This window comes from Taurulus bubalis (genome assembly GCF_910589615.1).
Source record: "Taurulus bubalis genome assembly, chromosome: 1".
Taxonomy (NCBI): domain Eukaryota; kingdom Metazoa; phylum Chordata; class Actinopteri; order Perciformes; family Cottidae; genus Taurulus; species Taurulus bubalis.
The window spans coordinates 19,505,952-19,531,077 of NC_136589.1; the positions used below are offsets into that span (position 1 = coordinate 19,505,952).

The 25,126-nt window shown below is 44.9% G+C and overlaps 2 protein-coding genes across 4 annotated transcripts in view; one reads left to right on the forward strand and one right to left on the reverse strand.

Moving 5' to 3' along the window:
• The window catches only part of tecpr2 (tectonin beta-propeller repeat containing 2), a gene marked incomplete at its 5' end in the record, with an annotated part of 34,267 nt that extends 17,854 nt beyond the window's left edge, over positions 1 to 16,413 (forward strand). Inside the window, 9 exons of the mRNA XM_079226166.1 lie at positions 156 to 297; positions 379 to 604; positions 695 to 784; positions 1,193 to 1,290; positions 1,380 to 1,515; positions 10,776 to 10,924; positions 11,064 to 11,205; positions 12,669 to 12,818; positions 16,258 to 16,413. Of these exons, the coding sequence (XP_079082292.1) occupies positions 156 to 297; positions 379 to 604; positions 695 to 784; positions 1,193 to 1,290; positions 1,380 to 1,515; positions 10,776 to 10,924; positions 11,064 to 11,205; positions 12,669 to 12,818; positions 16,258 to 16,409 (1,285 nt within the window). The 3' untranslated portion in view covers positions 16,410 to 16,413. The remainder of the gene's footprint in view (positions 1 to 155; positions 298 to 378; positions 605 to 694; positions 785 to 1,192; positions 1,291 to 1,379; positions 1,516 to 10,775; positions 10,925 to 11,063; positions 11,206 to 12,668; positions 12,819 to 16,257) is intronic.
• A 53-nt stretch (positions 16,414 to 16,466) lies between these two features.
• Positions 16,467 to 20,871, reverse strand: ankrd9 (ankyrin repeat domain 9). 3 transcript variants are annotated; one of them, XR_013771004.1, is made up of 3 exons: positions 20,486 to 20,871; positions 17,906 to 19,575; positions 16,467 to 17,875 (listed from the first exon to the last, which is right to left on the reverse strand). XR_013771004.1 is itself a non-coding variant. In XM_079219467.1 (2 exons), the coding sequence occupies exon 2, from the start codon at positions 19,557 to 19,559 to the stop codon at positions 18,741 to 18,743; it is 819 nt and encodes a 272-aa protein (XP_079075593.1). In that variant the 5' UTR covers positions 19,560 to 19,575; positions 20,486 to 20,871; the 3' UTR covers positions 16,467 to 18,740. The 3 variants fall into 3 exon arrangements, 2 of the variants coding, with proteins under 2 accessions (XP_079075593.1, XP_079075594.1); XM_079219467.1 differs by having other exon boundaries at positions 16,467 to 19,575; XM_079219468.1 differs by having other exon boundaries at positions 16,467 to 19,535; positions 20,486 to 20,869.
• Positions 20,872 to 25,126: the final 4,255 nt, after the last annotated feature.

Below are 25,126 nucleotides of genomic sequence, written 5' to 3' on the forward strand. Positions count from 1 at the left end.
AAAGAAAACCCTGTCAATACCCCTTTAACCTATCAGGAAGGACCGAATGTGTTCAGACTAGTGCACTAAAGTACACAATGCTGGTAGAAGTGTGGGGCAGCATACACAGATACCCTGTGGTTCTGATTGCGTTACTGTGTGTGTGTTTGTCACAGCGAAGCTCAGGGTCTGGAGCTGATGTGTGTCGCTCTGGCAGAAGGTGGTACAGCTTGGGCGCTCGATGCCAGCGGCCGCCTCTGGTTCAGAACCGGCATCTGTTCCTCCAGACCGCAGGGCGACGACGACCACTGGTGGCAGGTACTCTGAGAGAAAACGTCTGTTTGGGTTCCATCTGGTTCTCCTTTACAGCGTAACTGTCTGTCTGTCTGTCTCCATCAGATCAGTATTTCGGACTACGTGGTCTTCGACCAGGGCAGTCTTTTCCAGACGCTGCTGCTTGCCACCCAGAGTGTTGCGACGGTGACCCGGGCTCCGGTGGAGCGGGTGGTGGCCTTCCTGTCGCAGCACTCGCAATGCCAGCCGAGCCTGGTCAGTGCCAACGGCAGTGGAGTTTGGGTCGCTTCAGGACGTAACCAGCTGCACCTGGCCCGGGGCAGTCTCGTGGGTCAGTAGAGTCCAGAGCGGTCCAGTACAACTCCAGAACAGACTTTTGAGTACAGCTTTCGTAATTGCTCTTTTTGTTTCATTATTTCAGGAACTTTCTGGCAGAACGTTGTTCCAAGAGGAACCGTCTCAGCCACCAAGTGGAGCTTCATCACATCTTCAGCTGTGCCTCACAGAGAAGGTCACACACCTGGACCCTATACTCACCAGACCACAGCAGCTAGTCCCCAGACCTCTGCAGCTAGTCCCCAGACCTCTGCAGCAAGTCCCCAGACCTCTGCAGCTAGTCCCCAGACCTCTGCAGCTAGTCCCCAGACCTCTGCAACTAGTCCTCAGACCTAGTCCTCGGATCACTGCAACTAGTCCCCATACTTCTGCAACTAGTCGTCGGATCACTGTAACTAGTCGTCGGAGCACGTCAACTAGTCGTCAGACCACTGTAAATAGTCCCCAGACATCTGTAACTAGTCCTCAGACCACTGTAACTAGTCCCCAGACTTCTGCAACTAGTCCCCAGACCAATATTTCATGTGACATTAAACACGCCTGATCATTAATCTACTACCTGTCTGTGTTGCATTTGTCTCAGGTACGTTCCTGTGGTTGGCTCAGAGCAGGAAGGATCTGTTCTGTGTTTGGGACCAGGATGGAGAGCTCCGCCCCTCGTCCATCCTTCTACCAATTGAGGTAAAAACACCACATCTGCCTCAGTGTCTGATTCTACTCATCTCTGTTCATTCTGATGATCTTCTTTTGTGTTCTACCTTTGTGCTCAGATGGAACTGACTCACCTGTCTGCCTGTCGTGATGCTCTGTGGGGTTTAGACACCCATGGCCGAGTCAGTATTCGTACGCTATCTCCGTCCTGTCCCTGCGGACTCCACTGGACCCCCCTGGACCTCAACCAGCTCGGTACGTACCTGAAAGTTACTACAAGACCCTTTTATTGTGTTCTGATTCTGGCGCCCCCTGTGGACTAAAGAGGTAGTGTCTCTGAGCACCATGGTCCCTTTAGAAAACCTCTCATTTTACTGCAGCAGGGTCTGACAGTCTGCCCCTCTTGTTCCATTAAGTTACTTCAAGATGCGTTCAGGCTCTGTTCAGTAAAACATAGTATTTGGCATATAGACGTCGTCATGATGGGTTCAGGCTCTGCTCAGTAAAACATAGTATTTGGCATATAGACGTCGTCATGATGTGTGAATCATAATCTTGTTTTTGAGCTTTTAGCAGAGAATTTCAACAATACCGGTTGAACACTCAAATACGTCATTAAAACTACTCACAAGGGTCATTTATCAATAAAAATAATATCTTTGATCTATTTATCATCTGAGTTGTGTGTTTTAACGCAAAAAAAAACACGAAAAAGTAATGTGCAAGGACCTTCGTCATATTGTCATTGTGGTATTTAAATAACATATTTAGGGACAGCAGCTTCTAGAACATAAATTATTTGTACCAAAGGTTTGGTTTATAACAACATCTTGCTGTTGCGATTCAATTCAATTTAGTTTACAATCTGTACACATACAACATCCTGTCCCAGGACCTTCAGGTTGTTCTCCTGAAGGAAGAAACCTTCAGGAGAGCAACAGAGGAGGATCCCTCTCCCTGGATGGACGGAAGCAATAGATGTCATGTGACCAGAATGACAAACGTAACAGAATTACAGCACATTACATGAATAGGACAACAATTATTCATATAATGAGTAGTAGGCATGGACCACGATCCAGATAGCCACGATTCATGAAGCAGAAAGAGGTAGAGAGGAGGGGCATCAGCAGGGCCGCCATGGCAGGAGGTAGGAGGCAGGAAACAGGAGGTAGGAGGCAGGAGGCAGGAGACAGGAGACAGGAGGTAGGAGACAGGAGACAGGACCGGCTCCAGACAGCCGCGATCCATGGAAACTTGAGGCGAGGAAGCACAGAGGCTAATAAGGAGTTACAGTAATCCAGTCTAGAAGTAGCAAATGCGTGAATCAATTTTTCTGCATCGCTTTGAGACAAGATGTACCTGATTGTTTAAATGTTATGTAGGAGAAGAAAGGCAGTCCTTGAGATTTGTTTTTACGTGGGAGTTAAAGGACAAGTCCTGATCAAAGATAACTGAGATTATTTACGGTGGTGCTGGGTAGAGCAATGCCATCAAGAGAAACTATATCATCAGATAATTGATTTCTGAGGTAAATGGTAAATGGACCCGTACTTGTATAGCGCTTTTCTAGTCTTCCGACCACTCAAAGTGCTTTAACACTACATGACATCATTCACCCACTGATGAGAGGAGCTACCATGCAAGGTGCCACATCAGATTATCAACCATTCATACACCGTAGGCGCAGCTACGGGAGCAATTTAGGGTTAAGTGTCTTGCTCAAGGACACATCGAACCGCCGATCATTTGATTGAAGGTCGACCCTGCTCACCACTGAGCACAGTCACCCAGTAGGAGGTGTTCTGGGCAAAGTAAAATAACTTTCAACAGCAGGAAGTTGCAGGTCATCCAGGTTTTGATGTCTTTAAGACACGCTTGAAGTTTAGCGACCTGGTTGGTTTCATCTGGCTTGATCGATAGATATATTGAGTATCATCGGCATACCAATTAAAGTTTATGGAGTGTTTTCTGATAATATTGCCTAAAGGAAGCATAATAAAAATCTGATGCAACTAGAAAGCCATTTGTAATTGTCACCAGTGCTGTCTCTGTGCTATGATGCTTTCTAAATCCTGACTGAAACTCCTCAAATAAACTATTGTTATGTAAAAAGTCGCACAACTAATTTGCGACTCCCTTCTCCAGTATCTTAGAGAGAAAGAGAAGGTTAGAGATAGGGCTGTAGTTAGACAACACCTCTGTATCGAGAGTGGGGTTCTTAAGGAGAGGTTTAACTAGAAAAAATTGCGAGAAATTTTGGAAGTGTGGCTACTACTGCCGTAGGACGTCGCAGTATATGCACATTGCCGGTAGTGAGATGTGTTATTGAGGTACATTATATATACACTCACCTAAAGGATTCTTAGGAACACCTGTTCAATTTCTCATTAATGCAATTATCTAATCAACCAATCACATGGCAGTTGCTTCAATGCATTTAGGGGTGTGGTCCTGGTCAAGACAATCCCCTGAACTCCAAACTGAATGTCAGAATGGGAAAGAAAGGTGATTTAAGCAATTTTTAGCGTGGCATGGTTGTTGGTGCCAGACGGGCCGGTCTGAGTATTTCACAATCTGCTCAGTTACTGGGATTTTCACGCACAACCATTTCTAGGGTTTACAAAAAATGGTGTGAAAAGGGAAAAACATCCAGTATGCGGCAGTCCTGTGGGCGAAAATGCCTTGTTGATGCTAGAGGTCAGAGGAGAATGGGCCGACTGATTTAAGCTGATAGAAGAGCAACTTTGACTGAAATAACCACTCGTTACAACCGAGGTATGCAGCAAAGCATTTGTGAAGCCACAACACGCACAACCTTGAGGCGGATGGGCTACAACAGCAGAAGACCCCACCGGGTACCACTCATCTCCACTACAAATAGGAAAAAGAGGCTACAATTTGCAAGAGCTCACCAAAATTGGACAGTTGAAGACTGGAAAAATGTTGCCTGGTCTGAGGAGTCTCGATTTCTGTTGAGACAGTCAGATGGTTGAGTCAGAATTTGGCGTAAACAGAATGAGAACATGGATCCATCATGCCTTGTTACCACTGTGCAGGCTGGTGGTGGTGGTGTAACGGTGTGAGGGATGTTTTCTTGGCACACTTTAGGCCCCTTAGTGCCAATTGGGCATTGTTTAAATGCCACGGCCTACCTGAGCACTGTTTCTGACCATGTCCATCCCTTTATGGCCACCATGTACCCATCCTCTGATGGCTACTTCCAGCAGGATAATGCACCATGTCACAAAGCTCGAATCATTTCTAATTGGTTTCTTGAACATGACAATGAGTTCACTGTACTAAAATGGCCCCCACTGTCAAGTCAAACGTGTTTAGACTTTCTAGCAGAAATAATATAAATAGAAAGTAAAACATAAAAGAGGAATGGAGAGGTGGGACGTAAGCAAAGTAATTGAAAAACGGGGCGGAGCTTATAGACCGGAAATAACCACGGGGAGCACTTAAGGGGGTAAGGAGCAAACGCCGCGAAAAAAGAGAGTACGCAGCAGATGATCTGCGGCAATAACGGGGCATCGACAAGTGCGGAGAGGCAGCCGGTAAGAGGCAAACTCTGAACGCTGACTGACTGTTTGACTTTCACTTTCACCACAAGTGCGGGAGCGTCAGCGACGTCATGGGGCTCCGCAACGCGCTCACGTGTGCAGGGGTGAATTGTTTGGGACAGATATCGTTGGGGTTAAATGGTTGAGTTTGTCTTAGGTTGATTGTCTGGTGTCTCGTTATATTATTTGCAATGTACATGTTGGTGGAAGCACAGCTGGGGATCTGTAGGTGTTGAAGGTAGGTTGTGTGCTTATGCAGAATGCACAGGTGCAAGAGTGATTTTCTTTGCTGGCATATTTGAAATGGGGGTTTTCTGTTTTCTCTGCAAAGGTTTTTCACCTCTTTCGTTGCCATATGGAGCGAACGAAAATGACTGCAGTGGCTTAACTCCAAAATAAAAGGAGAAAGAAAAAGTTGTCGTCATTTTGAGTGAAACCCAGTTTAAATCCGGGTAGATGCACCAATCCCTATCAAGTGGGGAGGCGGATAGGTCCGAAGCCATAACTTGACACCCACAGTCACCAGATCTCAACCCAATAGAGCATCTTTGGGATGTGGTGGAACGGGAGCTTCGTGCCCTGGATGTGCATCCCACAAATCTCCATCAACTCCAAGATGCTATCCTATCAATATGGGCCAACATTTCTAAAGAATGCTTTCAGCACCTTGTTGAATCAATGCCAGGTTGAATTAAGGCAGTTCTGAAGGCGAAAGGGGGTCAAACACAGTATTAGTATGGTGTTCCTAATAATCCTTTAGGTGAGTGTGTATATATATATATATATATGCCAACATTAGCTGTGAGGGCTTAATGGTGTAAATATGAATGGGACAGCACTTTGCTGCAACATATCACATGATTACATAAACAAATATGGTGTACAATTGTGTATTTATTTTCTATTTAATACAATAATCCTCATTTGCGCTTTAAGTTAAGATTCAGTTAATTCATGGACAGACAGGTAGACAGACAGGAGGTGTTGCAATGCCTTTGACTGAATATCTCCAAGTCATATGTGTGTGCCGATTTTCTACCAAACCATTTGTTAAACCCCAGATTTCGAGGCAAAAACATGCTCAAATCTCCAATATAGTATATTCACCAGAGATGAAACAAGCAACCGAACGCATTGATATGCTTGAATATTGTTATGGACTTAATAATGTGAACGTAAGCGTCAGTGGAGCTGTTAGTCCTAATTCAAAGTGACACACACACGCGCGCGCACACATGAGAACGTGCATGCGACCGTATTAACACGGTGCACGCGCACCCGCGCAGCCATTCGCGCGAGCGCACATAGACACACAGTCGGTTACCTTTGTCAAACACAAAGCTAACTTTGTGTTAGCTAACTTCATGCTAGCTAACTTCATGCTAGCAATCAAATGCACTTCTCTGTCTCTCCACTATGTTCACGAGACCGTAATTACACATGCGCGCGCACTTAGACACACACACACACACAGTCAGCCATTTCGTGTAACATAAGTTAACTTCCTGCTGCCATTAAATTCACTTCCAACGGGCTTCCATAAGAATGTGCGTGTGAAACGTTTTTTGTAGAGTTTAAAATATGAGTGTCTTAAGACTGTCGAAGTCAGCTGACCAACGTCAGTTGGCTCCTCCTGCGTTTGTGTCACCGGTTGTCGTGGTGACAGCCATGATTGGCTAACTTGAAGCAGCTGTGTCACAGAGGGAGACAGGACTGTGGATTTAATGAGAAAACAACCTTTCAAACTATTGTATTTGACAGACAACCGTGGATCCCATCGCAAAAATAACGTAATCATGAGAAGCACAAGACTTCTGAGAACGTTTCCGTCTACTTAAATATTTGTAAGGATTTAGAAATGAGAGCATAAGTTCAGTTTATAAAGTGCTCACGTTTCCGTCAAGAGAGAAAATTGTGGTCCGATTTAACATGGAGGTTGATGGCCGGACTTCATGTCGCTTTCAGGCTTGCTGACAAAACAGTATTTGTTTGTTGGATTCCACGACGCATGTGTATCACAAGCACAATATTTCCAAAGTTTTCATATATAAATTATGCCTCAAAAGTAAATATTGTGGAGTGAATGGCAAAATAGAAATAGTTTTTACGCAAGAGTCGGAAGCGCCGCTGTGCTCTAGCGATGACATCACCACTCTAACCTGTGCCATACACACCTATTGTAAACTCTGAAATGGTCCCCACATTTTCCTAAACTTGAACAATAATTACATAAAAAGTGTGCAGGTATCAAAAAATGTATAAAAAAAAATAGGCAAATACACTCCAGACTTTTGTCAACGTTTTAAACTTCAAATCATTTCTCTATGTTAAATTATGGGGAGTCATTATGGGCACAAAGATGAGTGTTTTTTTGCTCTCTTCACGGCGAAACCCCATTCAAGTCAATGGGACAATTTCTCACTGCTTTTCGGGAAAATGGCCGGTCGAATCTCTTAGAAAAGTCATAGGTACACGATTCCCGATCAGGCCGCACGTTTTAATGTATTTTGACGCATGCGCTAGCAACGCTCGATACCCCATTCAAGTCATTGGGCCAATTTCTCGTCGTTTTCGCCGCTTTTCGGGAAAACGGCCAGTCGAATCTCTTAGAAAAGTCATAGCACACGATTCCCGATCAGGCCTCACGTTTTGATGTATTTTGACGCATGTGCTGGCAACGCTGCCGGGGGAGATACGCGCCAAAGTTTGGGACTATGATTATTATTATTAAGCCCGCAGGAGAACAGGAAGTGCGCTTGCTGCAGGGGTCTATGACCCCTTGCAACTGAAGCCACACTTAATTACAGTCACTTTGAAAGACTGTGGTACATGACCCGTTAGTAAAGACCCATTAATAATATCTAGTAGAGAGGCGCTAATTAAAGGTAAAACTTCTTTAAGCAGCCTCGTCAGGATGGGGTCCAGGAGACGGGTAGAAGATTTAGAAGTAGTAGTATTGCGACAGACTAATGTTAGCACAGGAGTCCTCTGTTATATTGAGACAGACTAAAGTTAATACAGGAGTCCTCTGTTATATTGAGACAGACTAAAGTTAGTACATGAGTCCTCTGTTATATTGAGGCAGACTAAAGTTAGTACAGGAGTCCTCTGTTATATTGAGACAGACTAAAGTTAGTACAGGAGTCCTCTGTTATATTGAGGACTAAAGTTAGTACAGGAGTCCACTGTTATACTGAGGTTTAAAGTTAGTATAAAGTATGAAATCACCTACAATAATAATCTTATCAGTCCAGGACCAAACTTGGTAGAAACTCCGAAAATTCAGATAGAAATTCAGAATACGGACCAGGTGCCCAGTACACCACAACAAACAGAGTCGGCTGTATTGTTTTCCAGGTTGGATGTGAAAGACTAAGAACAAGGCTTTCAAATGAGTTGGCCGGTGCCTCGAGAGGTCCACATTTAATTATGCTATTGTGTTGCACTGTTGCAATAGTGGTGTTAATTTTTATGAGGTTATTTTCTATACCTCCTCTTCTGGTTTGTTTTGATTTAATTAACTTAAGTGGCCGTGGAAGAGACACAGTCTCTATAGAGTTTAGGGCAACTGCCCTAAGGGAAATGCAGAGAAGGGTGTAAGACTACAACTGCTTCCTGGTCAGTCATGGACGAAGTCGACCAATAAGTTTGGTCATATTTGCAGAAAGGAGATCTGCTCCATCCAAAGTGGGATGAATGCCGTCTCTCCTGATCAGACCAGGGTTCCCCTGGAAAGACCGGCAGTTATCTACGAAGCCCACATTGTTTGCTGTGCATCTCCTCGACAACCAACGGTGGAATGATGACATGCAGCTATACATCTCACTATTGATCGTATTTGGGAGGCCCAGAGAAAACTATGGAGTCCGAGATTGTTTTGGCGTAAACACAAACTGATTCCACATTGATCTTAGTGACCTCCGAGTGGCGAATTCAGGAGTCCTTACTGCAGTCGTGTATTACAATCTTACTGTATTTATGTTTATCTTTAGCCAACAGTATTAAAAAAGACTCAACGTCGCCTGCCCTGGCCCCAGAAATACATCTGACTGTGGTCCCTGGCTTCGTTATCTTCACGTTTCTGACTATGGAGCTGCCGACTACCAAAGTTGGTTTCTCAAGTCTGTCTTCAAAAGACCGACATTATTGAAGAGAATCCCCAAGATATCGTCTTCTTTCAAATAAATACTAATTTCTGACAACTGTGACTCAAATGTGTGCCAAAGCTTCAGGCCGTGGTGCTGTGCTGTTGCTCCAGTCAGCAGCTGACCTTGTGAAGGTCAGGCTGAACGTGTGAAGGTCGGGAACACCGGCTTCCCTTCTAGATAAATTTACTTTTCATATCCAGCCACTGGCTGAATTATGCACTCATCCAGAATGATGTGAAATCTCAGGGCTGCCAATGGAAACAGTGCTCTCTGCTACCAGCAGGTGGCGCTGGTGAGGGTTTATGAAAAGATGAAAACAGAAAACATAAGCAGAGGTTAACGAATACAAACTGGTCCTTTTTAATATCTTTTATTTTGTAAAAGAGTCTGACTTGGTTGATCAGTCAATGTATGTTTGGGGGGCAGTCCTGTGCTCATTCTGCTCAGGTTACAGAATGACACACACACACACACACACACACAAAAAATACACATACACACACAAAATACACATACACTCTCAGCTGTGCTTCTCCGTCACATTGACAGGTGGAGGTTGCGTAACTCAGAGGTCAACATGAGAGCTTGTTTATGTAACAGATCTGTTTTTAGTTCCCCCACATGACTCGTCTCCGACTCCCAGAGCTACAAACAGCTGAGATAAACATTGTTCTGCTCCACTAAATCTTCACAATAAACAAATTAATTATTCATTACAATCATTCATTCTTATCTGAATGAAATGGTATTTAAACTGTGTGTCCATTCAGTGTCTCTGCTAGTTGGTCTGTAAATGCGAGTTCAGGTGATGGACAGCTGCAGCAGCACATCTGGGACACCTTCAAAGGTCAGATGGGAAATATGAGCTTTGAACCTGAAATCTGTCCTGATCCTGCTGACGCTCCAGGTCAACCGAACCTGATGTTGTTTACGCTGCTGCGTGGGTCCCGACCGACAGTCCGGTTCTCGGGCCCTGAGGACGCCCTGAGGGGGTTTTAGGGTCCTGGAGAGTGTTCCATTGGTCTTGGCAAATGTGGCTCAAGGTGTAGAGCGGGTCGACCTTCAACCGCAAGGTTGTTGGTTCGATCCCCAGCACGACGAGTGTCCCCTGATGCTGAACGCAGTCGTGAAGCTTCAGTTCCCAATGATCCTTGAAGGGTTCTCAAAGTCCAAGGAGAGGATCCAGTGGCTCTTGAGCTGGTTCTTCAGGTTCCTTTAAGGCAGTCCTAGAATGGGCTATAGAAGGGGTTCTAGAAGGGGCTCGAGAAGGGGCTCTAGAGGTTCATGGGGAGGTCTTGAGTTTTCACATGCTCGTATATAGTGTGCTGTCTTGAGAGGTCGGGATCGTGTAGTGAGGCGTGGTTGCACAGATCGAGACGACAAGCAGTGGTTTTTTTTTTTAACTCTAAAGGTCTGTATTTAGATGCTTCTTAGCAAAAAGGTAAGCTTAAATCCAACCAAAGGTCATTACATAACTATTCCTGTTTACTCCAGGTTCCTTGGTTCTTTAATGCAATATCAAAACTCTCGTTCTTCTCCTCTACTCCTGTCATTTTTCTTCCTCACACCAGCTCTCTAGGGTAATCAGGCTCATCCTTTTCAACTGGGCAGCAGCCTTGGCCTGGCTGCCCTGCTGTCTGGGAATTGTAGTTCATTCATCCAATGTCCTGCTGGATTGTACTCCCTGCTGCAACCACTGAGAGGGGATGTACCTCCCATTAATGCTACTCCCTCTTATGACATCACAACAGATATAAATGTTTACAGGTGTTTTCAGGCGAAATGTTACCTTGTGTTCCAGGAAGTGTTCGTTTGGTTGGTGTGAGCTGCGGCTGTCAGAACGTCTGGGCTGTGGACACTCGGGGAATAGTTTACTTCAGGGTTGGAACCCAGCCGCTGAACCCCAGCATGATGCTACCGGCCTGGATCCACATAGAGCCACCTGTACAGGTAACACACACTGGATCCCCATAGAACCACCTGTACAGGTAACACACACACTGGATCCACATAGAGCCACCTCCACAGGTAACGCACACACTGGATCCACATGGAACCAACCGGTAATGGTGACATTGTGTCTCCTCAGCCAATCGGAGTGCAGCTGGTCCGGATCCAGACGAGTCCCAACGACCGGCTCCTCTGGGTGTTGGACAACAGAGGAAGCGTCTTCGTCAGGACCGGACTCAGTGATGAGATGCCTGTGGGGACGGACTGGGAGCTGGTACCAGGTACATGTGTCACCTGAACACCTGTTCAGGTAGTACTCTGAAGGGTGTTATGAGTACATGGCTGTAGGGACGGACTGGGAGCTGGTACCAGGTACATGTGTCACCAGAACACCTGTTCAGGCAGTACTCTCAAGGTTGTTATGAGTACATGGTCGAGCCCCACTGCATACTCACTGGTGTGTATTAATACTGTGGGTACTGTATTAATGTATATACTCTACTATATAACGTGTGTATTAATACTGTATTAATGTACAGACAGCATGTCATTTCTGTCTCTAAATGGTCGCGTCTACTTCTCTGCTCTGTGTCGCGCACGGCGGAGTTCCGCCCCGATGTGCTGCACACAGGTGAGACACAGTGAACAGAGAGAGAGAGAGAGAGAGAGAGAGAGCAGCGAAAAATATGTTGCGTGCTATTCACAATGGGATTTGCTGCTTTAAGCTATCACTATTTTAAGCTATCAGCGCACTTTTAAAGCCCAACAGTTCATGTATTTGCAGGTCAAGACAATCAGCCTGCGGAGTTCCATAAATGACGTTTCTGACTTCGCATATCGAGGCTCTGGAAATATTCTTCCAAAAGCCTGAAAAATACACTGCAGTGACAAAGCCTGCACACTTTGGGGTTGTCATTAAAATAAATGAACACCATGTTTCCTTAAGTCAGTATTTATCAAACTGGGGCGATATTTATTACAAGAGATTTTAAATGTTTACCGTACCCCGTTAACGGGTTATGCTTGCGCATGCACGACTCGCCGATTTATGAAATCTCCGTGAAGTCGGCTTTCTGCTGTTGTGTCTCTCATCAGAATACAGATCTAAGCTCAACATTGAGCCGTATAAAGTCTACAACCCCGTTTATAAAAGATGTGTAGAGGAAAGCAGCTCACTGCAGCCACTAATACTGATACAACGTGATGCTCACACATCTGCACTCATTCTGTTTTGTTTGGCAAATAAGTTTTCCACAATAAGATAGTAACTCAATATTAGTTATTTTTTGCTTAACTTTATTTTTATTTTCATAACACAGTGATAGCACTTTTTTTTTGTCTGATGGAGCGATCTGGTTTACTTGAAAGTGATTGCAATGTTCTTTATTCTATTTCTGTGAGGTATTACTTTGTAGTACTGTGTACCACTATGTAGTATGTCCGCCCGTCGGTCCATTAATACTATATAACATGTGTATTAATACCATATAACATGTGTATTAATGCTATATAACATGTGTATTAATACTATACAACATCTTTATTATAACATGTGTATTAATACTATATAACATGTGTTCAGGTCTATCCATCAGTCAGCTGGTCCTCATTTCTCTACTATGTAACGTGTATTAATGCTATATAACATGTGTATTAATACAATATAACGTGTGTATTAATGCTATATAACGTGTGCATTAATGCTATATAATGTGTGTATTAATGCTATATAACATGTGTTCAGGTCTAGCTGTCAGTCAGCTGGTCCTCAGCTCTCGGGCCGTTTGGGTTCGCTGTGTCAACGGAGATCTGGCTCGTCGTTATGGCGTCTGTGACCAGAACCCTGCTGGAGACTACTGGAAGAAGATCCCTGGAAATGCCAACTGGTTAACTGGTAAGACTGGGTTTATACTGGTGGGGCTGGGTTTTTACTGGTGAGGCTGGTTTTATACTGGTGAGGCTGGGTTTATACTAGTAAGACTAGGTTTACTGGTAAGACTGGGATTAATACTAGTAAGACTGGGTTTATACTGGTGAGACTGGGTTTATACTGGTAAGACTGGGTTTATACTGGTAAGACTGGGTTTATCCTGTTAACGTTCTGCCCCCCCGCGGGTGTCCTTTACTATACATTCTAGTGTACACTGTACCCCCGGTACGAGTGCCATATGTTTCTGGAAACCTACGATTCTTGTGATTCCAGCTATGTAACCCGTTTCAAGATCAGACCACCGCAGCAGCTACAAACAAGACTTTTGTCAGACAACAACAAACAAACAAACGATAGCAAAATCCAGGCAACTCACCGATGACGCCTCATATTGATCCATAAATCCATAACATTACAACAAAAACGGCGTTGTTATGTCGTAAAGGTCCAATAAAAATAAATCGCATAAAAGATTTAGTCCAAAACACGTGATTACATTCATAAATGATTACATCCATAAATATCTACCAACGTTGCATCATTTCATATCAGCTGGAAGATATGAACGAAAGCTGTTTTGTTTTTAGCAGAAAGTCAAGTTTGCATGAGAGCACAGCTACAAACTCGGTATCAAAATGTTGCCGAAATCTAAGCTTTGTATTGGATTCCCACTTGAACCAATAGGAGCTTCATGTCCTGACTGACAGGCTACATTACCCAACCAGAAGCTACGTTGAAGTTCATGCTCAGGCTCTATTTTCTTACGTGGCTCACCCTGTCACGTCGTACAGCTCAGATGACAGGCGTTTCGTACAGCCAATGAAATTGCCTAAAAAACGGGTCTAAACAAGAGGGGGTGGAGATGATACCAACAGGCTTCAGCTTCACCAGAACAGACTTCTGCTCATAGATCCTCAGTCTGTCATTGAATTAGCATAGAAATGCATTTATACTTCATTTTCTCTGTGTCAGCAATACTGGTAGTACATATGAATAGTACCTCTATAAGTTTGCAAGACTATAAGCCTTTTTAATAGGTATATAGTATATATCATGAATATGTTCAATCTCAAAATGGAAAAACGCCTAGACATTTCATTCGGAAAAATGTGTAAAATATTCATTTTCTGTGATATTGTTATCTGCTTTTTAATTAGACTAGAAAAGGCTTCAGGCTATTGTCCCATTGTGTTTTCCAGTCCATAAGTCCCATTTATAGTCATCTATAGGCATTTATTTACAAAGAAATGTTCAGGCGGAAATAGAAACCTTATACTTTAGTGTGTTCAAACTTATATAACTCAGTGTCAGCAGCCCTTAAAGTGATTCTGACTATTGAGGGAAGAAAACTTCAGATTGTTACCTTTCAAAAGAGATCAAGACCTTGCATTTACTCCAACTAGTTCAAGTACAGCTTCCAATTTACTTTGGGTATACCTGGATAGGCGTTTTTCGTCAAATTTTACAGGAATGTTAAGAGGTTTAAACTAGTAAGACTGGGTTTATTCAATTCAATCCAGTTTGTTTTATATAGCCCAACATTACAAATACAAAATTGTCTCGGAGGGCTGTACAATTTGTACACATAACATCCCTGTTCCGGATCAGGAAAAACTCCCCCAAATAAACATTGGATCAGGAAAAACTCCCCCAAATAAAGATAGTAAAAGCCATTTCACAGGGAAAAAAGGGAAGAAACCTTCAGGAGAGCAACAGAGAAGGATCCCTCTCCCCGGATGGACAGAAGCAATAGATGTCATGAAACCAGAATGAATAACGTAACGGAGTTACAGCACATTCAATGAATATGACAGAAATTATTCTTATAATGAGTAGTAGGCATGGTCCACGATCCAGATAACCACGATCCATGTCAGCAGAAGGAGGGAGAGGAGGGGCATCAGCAGGGCCATGGTAGGAGACAGGACCAGTTCCAGACAGCCACGATCCATAGAAACTTGAGGCGAGGAAGCACAGAGGCTGCTGGAAAAAAGAGTTAGTAATCGACATTGAAGAGACAATAATTTATCCAGAAGGAGAGAAAGAAGAGGAGAAAAGGAGAGAGGAGAGAAGAGGAGCTCAGTGTATCATAATATGTCCCCCAGAAGTCTAGGCCTATAGCAGCATATGTAGGGGCTGGACCAGTGCAAACCTGAGCCAGCCCTAACTATAAACGCTATCAAAGAGGACAGTCTTAAGTCTACTTTTGAATGAGGTGACTGGCTGCCTCCTGGACTGAAAGTGGAAGCTGGTTCCACAGAAGAGGAGCCCGATAACTGAAAGCTCTGGCTCCCAACCTACTTTTTAAAACTCTGGGAACCACAAGTAACCCCGCATTCAGTGAGCGCAGCGCTCTAGTGGGGTAATATGGCACTATAAGCTCCTTAAGATATGATGGTGCATCACGAGTTAAGGCTTTGTAGGTAAGGAGAAGGATTTTAAATGATTCTCGATCTTACAGGAAGCCAGTGGAGAGCAGCTAGTACAGGAGTAATGTGATCTCTCTTCCGCGTCCTCGTTAGTACACAAGCAGCATTCTGGATCAACTGGAGAGACCCAAGGGACTTACCACAGCAGCCTGATAATAAGGAGTTACAGTAATCCAGTATTGAAGTAACAAATATGTGGATCAACGTTTCTGCATCGCTTTGAGACAGGATGTGCCGGATTTTTTTAGATGTTCCGTAGGTGAAAAAAGGTGGTCCTTGAGATTTGTTTTAACGTTGGAGCCAAAGGACAGGTCCTGGTCAAAAATAACTCAGAGATTCCTTACGGTGGTGGTAGATGCCAGAGCGATGCCATCCAGAGAAACCATGTCATCAGATAATTGATTTCAGAGGTGTTCTGGGCCGAGTAAAATAACTTCAGTCTTGTCTGATAGGTCTGTAGTTAGCCAACACCTCTGGATCGAGAGTGGGCTTCTTAAGAAGAGGTTTAATTACAGCTACTTTAAAAGACTGTGGTAGATGACCCATTAGTAAAGACCCATTGATAATATCTAGTAGAGAGGTGCTAATTAAAGGTAAAACTTCTTTAAGCAGCTTCATCGGAACGGGGTCCAGGAGACAGGTAGACGACTTAGAAGTAGAAACCATTGAAGACAATTGGTCGAGGTTGATGGGAGAAAATCCATCCAGACACACAACAGGGCCCACAGCCGCCTCCATGGCCACTCCACCTGAGGATAGACCGGCAATAGCCGAGGGCAGGAGATCACCGATCCTGCCTCTAATAGCCAGAAGCTCATGAAGTCATTACTTTATACTGGTAAGACTGGGTTTATACTGGTAAGACTGGGGTTATACTGATGAGACTGGGTTTATACTAGTACGAGTCGGTTTATACTGGTAAGACTGATACTCTTAGACTAAATGTATTCCTGTGTCTGTTTCTCACTCTTCAGTGACCCCAGAGGACGAGTTGTGGGCGGTGACTCTGATTGGTGGATTGTCCCGTCGCCTGACGAAGCTCCTCCCACAAACTCCCTGCTGGCCAGCCCCCTCAGGCTCCTCGCTCAGCGGGGACGACATCGACGACGAATGGGAGCTCATTTGACGCATGACGTCCTTTTGATGGTTCCTTCCACTTCCTGTGACATTTCGGTTTATAAGATGGCCACACAAAGGGAGCACAGGTGGTTGCTGGGAAATGACTTGAACTGAGACTGTTTTATTTTTGTTTTAAAAGGAATCACTTTAATAAGAAGTGACGGTTGGCTCCACAGGAACTGGTCCTTCTGACTCTTTCTTAATGAGCTAGTTTCACTCCGTTTTAGTTCACTGGTTCTGAGTCCTCTAATGTTTAGTCCAGTGTGGTTCAGACCGAATCAAACTGGTTCTGGATTGCTTCTTTTTCTGTAAATGTAGTTAATTCTGGTTAAGGACATTAAATGAACATCAGACAATTTTACAGTTGTAAAGTTTTCTGGTTGAAACCGGTTCAGTCTGGTTAAACTGGGTTACACTGAATTAAACTAAATTAAACTGGGTTGCACTGAATTAAACTAAATTAAACTGGGTTACACTGAATTAAACTGGGTTACACTGAATTACACTGGGTTGCACTGAATTAAACTGAATTAAACTGGGTTACACTGAATTAAACTGGGTTAAACTGAATAGACCGTGGTTAAACTGGTTACACTGAGTTAACCTGAATTAGCCCTCTGGTCCTGGTGTTGAGGACCATGAGGGGTCTCATGTGGCACTGGATGTATATTACCTACTTTAAATGTACCTTGGTGGACTATGTTGTACTCTAATGCAGCGGTCCCCAACCTTTTTTGAGCCACGGACCGGTTTTGTGTCGGACAATATTTTCACGGACCGGCCTTCACGGTGTGGGCGAAAAATATGACGTAATAAATATGACGTAAGCGATACGCCCGGCATAAAGACAATTATAAAGTGCATAAAGATACAACTCACCATTACGCCGAATTAGTGAGAGCCCTGAGCTTGTTTCTCTGCTACGAGCCGGTCCGCCTCGGGGTGACGGGAGAAAAAGACCGAGCCCCGACGTCTGTTGTTTATGTCCAGTCTACTGACTCTACTCCGTACCTTAAACCTTCATGTGCACTCTGTAACTTCATTAAAACCCACTTCACAAAGACAGGATGTTGAAATGGAGGCAGGGTTTCAGAGCTTTTTTGGCGATCTCAGGATACTCTGCCTTGATTTTAATCCATAACACAGAGTTGAAACAGACTTTTAAGTTTCATTTTTGGGGTAACGTAACCTCTTGACATGTGTCAAGAGGTTACGTTTGAGGCTACGCACAGACGGATGTATCCAGTCTCTTTTCAAAATAAAACATTTTTCATGAATTCTTTCTCTGCGGCCCGGTACCAAGGGACCCACGGACCGGGGGTGGGGACCGCTGCTCTAATGGACCCTGATGGACTGTATCAGGCTCGAAAGGACCTTGGTGGACTATATTGTACTCTAATGGACCCTGATGGATTGTAGCAGGCTCAAAAGGACCATGGTGGACTGTGGTGGACTCTAATGAACCCTGGTGGACTATAGCAGACTCGAATGGACCCTGTGGACTATAGCGGACTCGAATAGACCCTGGTGGACTATAGTGGGCTCACATCATACTGTCATCATCATGACATCTGATTGATTGGAGGATCTGTTGACCAGTAAGAATTCAGTGTGAACTCACCTGTTGTGAAAATCAATAACTTAATAAACATGTTGAAACACAGTTATTGATGACCAGGTTATTGATAGCTGTAACAGATATCCAACATAACTCTGATTCTTTATTTGTATCACAGTGTTGATAAAGAGCTAAAGAATAAAAGAAACAACAAATAGTGATTTATTTGACACACACATCCACCATCTTTAATATTCACCATGTTCCAGCTCAACGACACATGAGATACAGGTTTAGGTTTAGCTCTGATAAAGAGGGACCTGGTCTCTCCAGACCGGCTTTAAGATCTTTATGGAACATCTTGTCCTTCTTCACGTAGATCCAGAATATCTGGTGCTGGATCGGACCCAGAGGAGGTCTGGGACCCGTTCTGGATGATGACATGAACCATCAATGTGATGAATGCAGGAAACCTTAGATATTCAATAATTAATAAACTGCTCAGAACAGAGTCATCCTTAATTAATAAGCTAAACATGGGAAGTGACAGGAAACCAGAAAGAGAGAGCTGCACCATCACGATTATTATTATTATCTATCTGGAGCCTTTAAAATGTTGTGTTATCTGACGATATCATCATCACCTTCCTCACAGCAGCTGCTCCTTCAGTGTTCTAAAGCCTGTTCCAGGTGACTGACAGCACTATTGATCGCTGATCAGTGATCAGGACTGTTTGTAGTTTATTTACATTTTAAACATCCGTTGTTACCATGATGACGTCACTGCCTGCTGTGCAGCTGCAGGAAGTCGGGCAGCGCAGTGATCTGGTCTGGGCCGGACCGGGCCAGACACCTGAGAGCCTGCAGGAGGAGGGGGGGCGGAGCCAGACCACACAGCCAGCTGAAGACTTCATTTCCAAGCATGCTTTGCCAGCGATGCGCCTCGGCCTGCAGGCGGCACAGCGCCGGCGGGTCCGGCAGGAAGAGCAGCAGGAAGTTGACGCAGCGCTGTGCGCGGCGGCGGTCCGCCGCGTCGCAGGACACGAGGCGCTGCAGCGCAGCGTCTAAGCCGCCAGGCGGCGCACCGTGAGCCAGCAGCAGCAGCAGGCAGTCCGGCCGCGATAGCTCCACAGCCAGCTCCACCGCCGTCTTCCCGGCGTCGGCCGCGTGCGCACAGCCGCCCCGGTTGTCCAGGAAGTCCTGCACGGGGCAGTCCTTCAGAGCCTCCAGCACCATGCCGAGGATCGCCACACGGTCGTAGCGCACCGCCACGGCGAGGTGCGGCGCGCCGCTGCGGAGATGGCAGAAGCCGCAGCGCGGCGGTCGCAGCGCGCTGACTGAGAACCGGCCGAGCAGGAAGCACGCGTAGGCCCGGTGGTCGTGCACGAGCGCGTACAGCAGCGCTTCGGATGGCAGGAAGGCGCGAGGACGCCCGTCCTCCCAGCTAAAGACCTCCATGCCACGCAGGTCCTCCAGCAGCCAGACCGGTAGCTGCTCCCGCACCGCGCAGTAGAACGAGAAGGACGTCCGCTCACAATGCCGCTGGGACTGGGACGAGGAGGACCGGTGCTCCACCTGGGAGGACAGCAGCCATGGCATGACGAGACACACTCACCTGAGACACACACACACACGGTTGTATTTCTAGATCTCAGAAGGCATTTGTTAATCATAGTGTTCTATTGTCCAAGTTGCCCAGCTACAATTTCCATTTGTCCACAGGCGTCCCACAAGGATCTATCCTGGGCCCATTGCTGTTTTCATTATATATCAATGATCTGCCATCGGCATGTCCTGATGTCAATATCCAAATGTAGGCAAAACGACACTGTAATTTACCTACATGGAAGCAAAATGAACTCACTAACTCCATGGTTCATGTAACTGCACGGTTAAAGCAATGCTGTTTACAACTTAATGTATCAAAACAGTGTGTATGTTTTTTTTTACCAAGACAAGCTCTGGTAGTGTAGAGCTGGATGTTTTTGTATCTTGGGAGAGGCTACAGGTTGTACCTGAACACAAGTATCTTGGAGTACATTTTGATTCCAAATTATCATTCAAATCTCAGGTGAAAAAGGTCTGTAATCGAGTCAGATTTAAGCTAAGACGTATATGCTTGCTATTGTTGTTTCCATATCACTTCCTGTTTAACAACCTGGCCACAGCTAATACTACTCTGAAACCACTAGTCATTGTATAAACGTACACTCAAAATCCTTCATAACACATCTGTTCGTTCTCATCATTGCCCTCTACTGAAAAAATATTACTTGTTTAGTTAGGAGAACATGATTTAAATATATGCATGTCTGTCTCATGTAAAGGATTATACATGACTTGACCATTAGAGAACTACAAAGGGGCCAATAGATAACTACAAAAGGACTATTAGAGATCTAAGGGAACATTAGAGAACTACAAAGGGACCATTAGAGAACTACAAAGGGACTATTCACACCCACACACACACACACACACACACACACACACACACACACACACACACACACACACACACACACCTGGTCTGAAGGAGTCCCTGAAATCCGGCTGTTAAAGTGTAAAGTAACTGATCCTGGTTCAGCCTGCGGAGGAACCCTCGGTCTCTCAGTCAAACCTCAACTCCTTCACACTTTTATAGCTCCTCCCCATCAGCCCTCCTCCCCCGGTGATCTCTACAGCTTGTTTTTCTGCTGGCTCCGCTCCTCCTGCCGCTCCTCCTGCCGCTCCTCTTGCCGCTTTCTCTCCTGCCACTCCTCTTGCCTCTCCTCCTCCTGCTGCTCTTCTTGCCGCTCCTCCCCCTCTACCATCTCAGCTCCTCCCTATATCCCCCCTCCTCTTGCCGCTCCTCTTGCAGCTCCTCTTGCCGCTCCTCTTGCCGCTCTCTCTCCTGCCCCTCCTCTTGCTGCTCCTCCTCTTGCCGCTTTCTCTCCTGCCACTCCTCTTGCCTCTCCTCCTCCTCCTGCTGCTCTTCTTGCCGCTCCTCCCCCTCTACCATCTCAGCTCCTCCCTATATCCCCCCTCCTCTTGCCGCTCCTCTTGCCGCTCCTCCTGCCGCTCCTCCTGCCGCTCCTCTTGCCGCTCCTCTTGCCGCTTTCTCTCCTGCCACTCCTCTTGCCTCTCCTCCTCCTCCTGCTGCTCTTCTTGCCGCTCCTCCCCCTCTACCATCTCAGCTCCTCCCTATATCCCCCCTCCTCTTGCCGCTCCTCTTGCAGCTCCTCTTGCCGCTCTCTCTCCTGCCCCTCCTCTTGCTGCTCCTCCTCTTGCCGCTCTCTCTCTCCTGCTGCTCCTCTTGCCGTTCCTCCTCCTCCTGCCGCTCCTCCCCCCTACCATCTCAGCTCCCCCCTTACCATCCCTCCCTCTCTTGCCGCTCCTCCTGCCGCTCCTCCTGCCGCTCCTCCTGCCGCTCCTCCCCCCCCACCATCTCAGTTCCATGTGTGGATGTTTGTTGGGGATTGAGTGTCTCGCATAGCGAACATAGCGGCCTTCAGACGGCTGCAGCTCATTGGCGGATAGAACCAGTAAACACCAATAGAACCAGTAGTTCTTATTCACAATATATATATATATATATATATTTGTATATTATATATACATATATTGTATATTATATATACATATAATCCCTTTAATTATAAAACCACTCAATACATTTGTTGTAACCATTCATTAAAATGTCTTATCAATACATCTCGTCTATAAAGATGTAAACTTGATCAACACAGAGCTTCAGGTGCTCTTCCACATCTTCATCAGGGAACAGACTAGAAACACGGTGAAGAGCGCCTCCTGCGGTTCACTGACTGCAGCTGCAAACATTTTACATGTCCAACCAATCATGATGCAGGATTCATATCACATGTTCAGCTGCTCCGGTATTTAATACAGTGATACTTTAGTATATAATAGAGGGATACTTTAGTATATAATACAGTGATACTTTAGTATTTAATAGTGATACTTTAGTATATAATACAGTGATACTTTATTATATAATATAGTGATACTTTAGTATATAATATAGTGATACTTTAGTATTTAATACAGTGATACTTTAGTTTATAATACAGTGATACTTTAGACAGTATTTAATAAACTATAGACCTGAACCAGTCCTACCTAAAGTCCCGAACCATTCCTAACTATAGACTTGAACCAGCCCTAACTACACACCTGAACTAGTCCTAACTATAGACCTGAACCAGTCCTAACTATGTACCTGGGCCCTGTTTCTCGTACCTGGCTAAACAAAGTCAAGCAAATGTCCTAATCTCCAATTTAAATTAGTGAGATGATTGACATCAGTAGTGATGGTGAGATGAAGCTTCCTGAAGCATTGAAGCTTTCCATCCAATTGGTTCGCTCATGTGCCGAAGCTTCACGGAGCTTCATTTGCTCTACTGCACCACCAAGTGGACAATACATGTAAAACAAGCAGAGTGATCATAACGACACCATGGCTTTGGTGTGTGAAGCTTTAAATTTAATAAATTATGTTTGTGACGCCAATACATATTGTGTCTATCTTTATGATATAATGGCGGGGTCAAAATCAAAAGTCGAAACAAATTGGGAGAGGGTTGTGATGTGACTGTGGGTCAGTGGTTAGATATATCCGACTTTCAGTCAGAGGATCGGTGTTTCGATCCTCGGTTCCGTTAGTCCATGTTGATGTGTCCAATTTTTTAAGTAAAAATAATAACTTTTCCACAGTGCTGGGCTTTTTGAGACTATTTCGCCTGCTTTATAAAATACCCTTTCACAGGCACACATGAAGCTGGGTACAGAGAGGAAGGAGGAAATCCATTGAGTTTCGCTGCCCCTTATATTTCAAATCGCACGGCAAACCCACGAACCATTTTCTGAATCAGTCACGTGGTACGGCCGGCTCGCGAGGCTTCGAACGTCACCACATACGTCATCGACACAAGCCTCGATACGCGCTTCACCAAAATCTACCTGGATTACTCGACACGTCCATCGAAGCCTCGACACGAAAGGACACATCACTAGACATCAGGCTATCTGGGTTTCTTCACGGCTGATCCGCGCTGAAACGGTCTCGTTAATTCTAGCCAGACGTCAGTCTGGATAAATGTGCGCGCCCACTCCTCTTCAGAAGGGATAATAATGGAGCACCGACACCACGATGTTCTAACAGTACAATGGCAAATAAACTCAGAGGAACCTCTTTTTATTTCTTTAATGAGAAGCAGGAGATGATCATGAAGGCATATGAGGAAGTCAATACCGTAGTCATTCACAGCAAATGCGTTGCGAATATTCCAGTTAGTTTTTGCAACATTGTTGCCGTGAACGCAACTTTAACAGCCCCCGCTGCGAGACATAAGCGTCACAAATATATCAGACAAGTTAAATGCGTCAGTGGAAAATGTATCGGCAAATTTTAAGTGCTTCATCACCCAAATCAATCAGATTATATTAAGAATGAATATATACTTATGAGGACATATGTACTTTATGCACGTATGAATCATGTACTATATATGTGTAGATTACTATATAACTAGGATTTTGAATATGTGTATGGGCGGATCAGTATGTATGTATTATTCATAATCAGAAATTCAATCAATAGAAGCAGTGAAAATAAATTGTGTGTGATTCTCTGTATTCTTATCACGATCACCTTAATCATGTTCTACAATAATGATATGTATGGTGTACTAATAACACTGTCATATAATTATGAGTGCTTTCAACACATCCATAAGTTTCTGAAGCGCTAAATAAACTTAAGAACAGCGGCATGCAGCGGCTGATAGTCTGTGTCTGAGACGGGCGATCAGCTGCGCCTGTGGTGATCAATGTCCGCAGCTCGAGAAGCTCTCGTAAATAAATTATTTCTTGCCGGCAAAATCTATATCGCCGCGTACAGGAAGTCATGATAATGTAAAGGATGGATCCTGGCGATCTGAAAGAACTCTCTCCCTATAAAACTAATATAACTAATATCGCTCCTTCATCAATGAGGAAGTGAGCTGCCGTTTTTGTCCGTGGGAGTGGCCAGTTTATCCAGTGAATTTCAGTAAGCCTGCCCGGGAGCAGGTTTACATTTTTGGCTGTGTTGCTATGGTGATTAATCTAAGCTTGCTTCGAGAAACCGAGAAAGCCTGACCTACGTCATATTATCCTGACAATTAGCCCGCTAACTCAGTAAGCCAGGTACGAGAAATAGGGCCCTGAACCAGTCCTACCTAAAGACCCGAACCATTCCTAATTATAGACCTGAACCAGCCCTAGCTATAGACTAAAGACCTGAACCAGTCCTATACAGTCCTAACTATAGACCTGGACCAGCCCTAACTATAGACCTGAACCAGTCCTAACTATAGACCTGAACCAGTCATTACATTACATTTAGCTGACGCTTTTATCCAAAGCGACTTACATTCTTGCTCTATAAACCGTAGACACAGCAACGGGCAGCAATTCGGGGTTAAGTGTCTTGCTCAAGGACACAACGACTAGGACTAGCGTAGCCGGGGCTTGAACCACTGATCCTCTGATTGAAAGACGGGCATGCTAACAGTCCCGACCTGAACCAGCCCTAACTATAGACCTGAACAAGCCCTAACTATAGCCCTGAACCCAGCCTAACTATAGACCTGATCCAGCAATAGTTGGTAATAAATATATTAGATCTGCTTAAGGCTGCTTTCTCTTCTAGGTTCTCAGTGTATTGATTAGTAATGTGTTATAGATGGGAGAGCTGATCAATAATCAATATTAAACTCTTAACACTGTTTATGTTAATGAACAAATAAATAATGTGATAATTGTGTCGTTTGATGTGTGACCTGTGATGGCAGCAGAGAACACACACACACACACACACACACACACACACACACCCCTGTGATCGATCCCTGCTTCAGTGGTCCTGGTCTCGGATCAGTTTTCCTGCTGTTCTCGTCGACCCTGCAGGTCGTATTGGTGTCAGTGAGTCGGCGTGCCGTCTGGTTCTGGTTCCATCTGGTTCCTTCTGGTTCCGGCTTCTTGTTCCCTAACTTTTTGGAGCTTCGTCTCGGGTGAAGTCTTCGGGCTCTTCATCCCGCTGGTTCGGACCGGTTCCGCCCCAGAGATCTGTTTCACAGCAAAGCCCCGAACCCGAAGCTGCTCGAGGCCAAGTGAACCGGTCC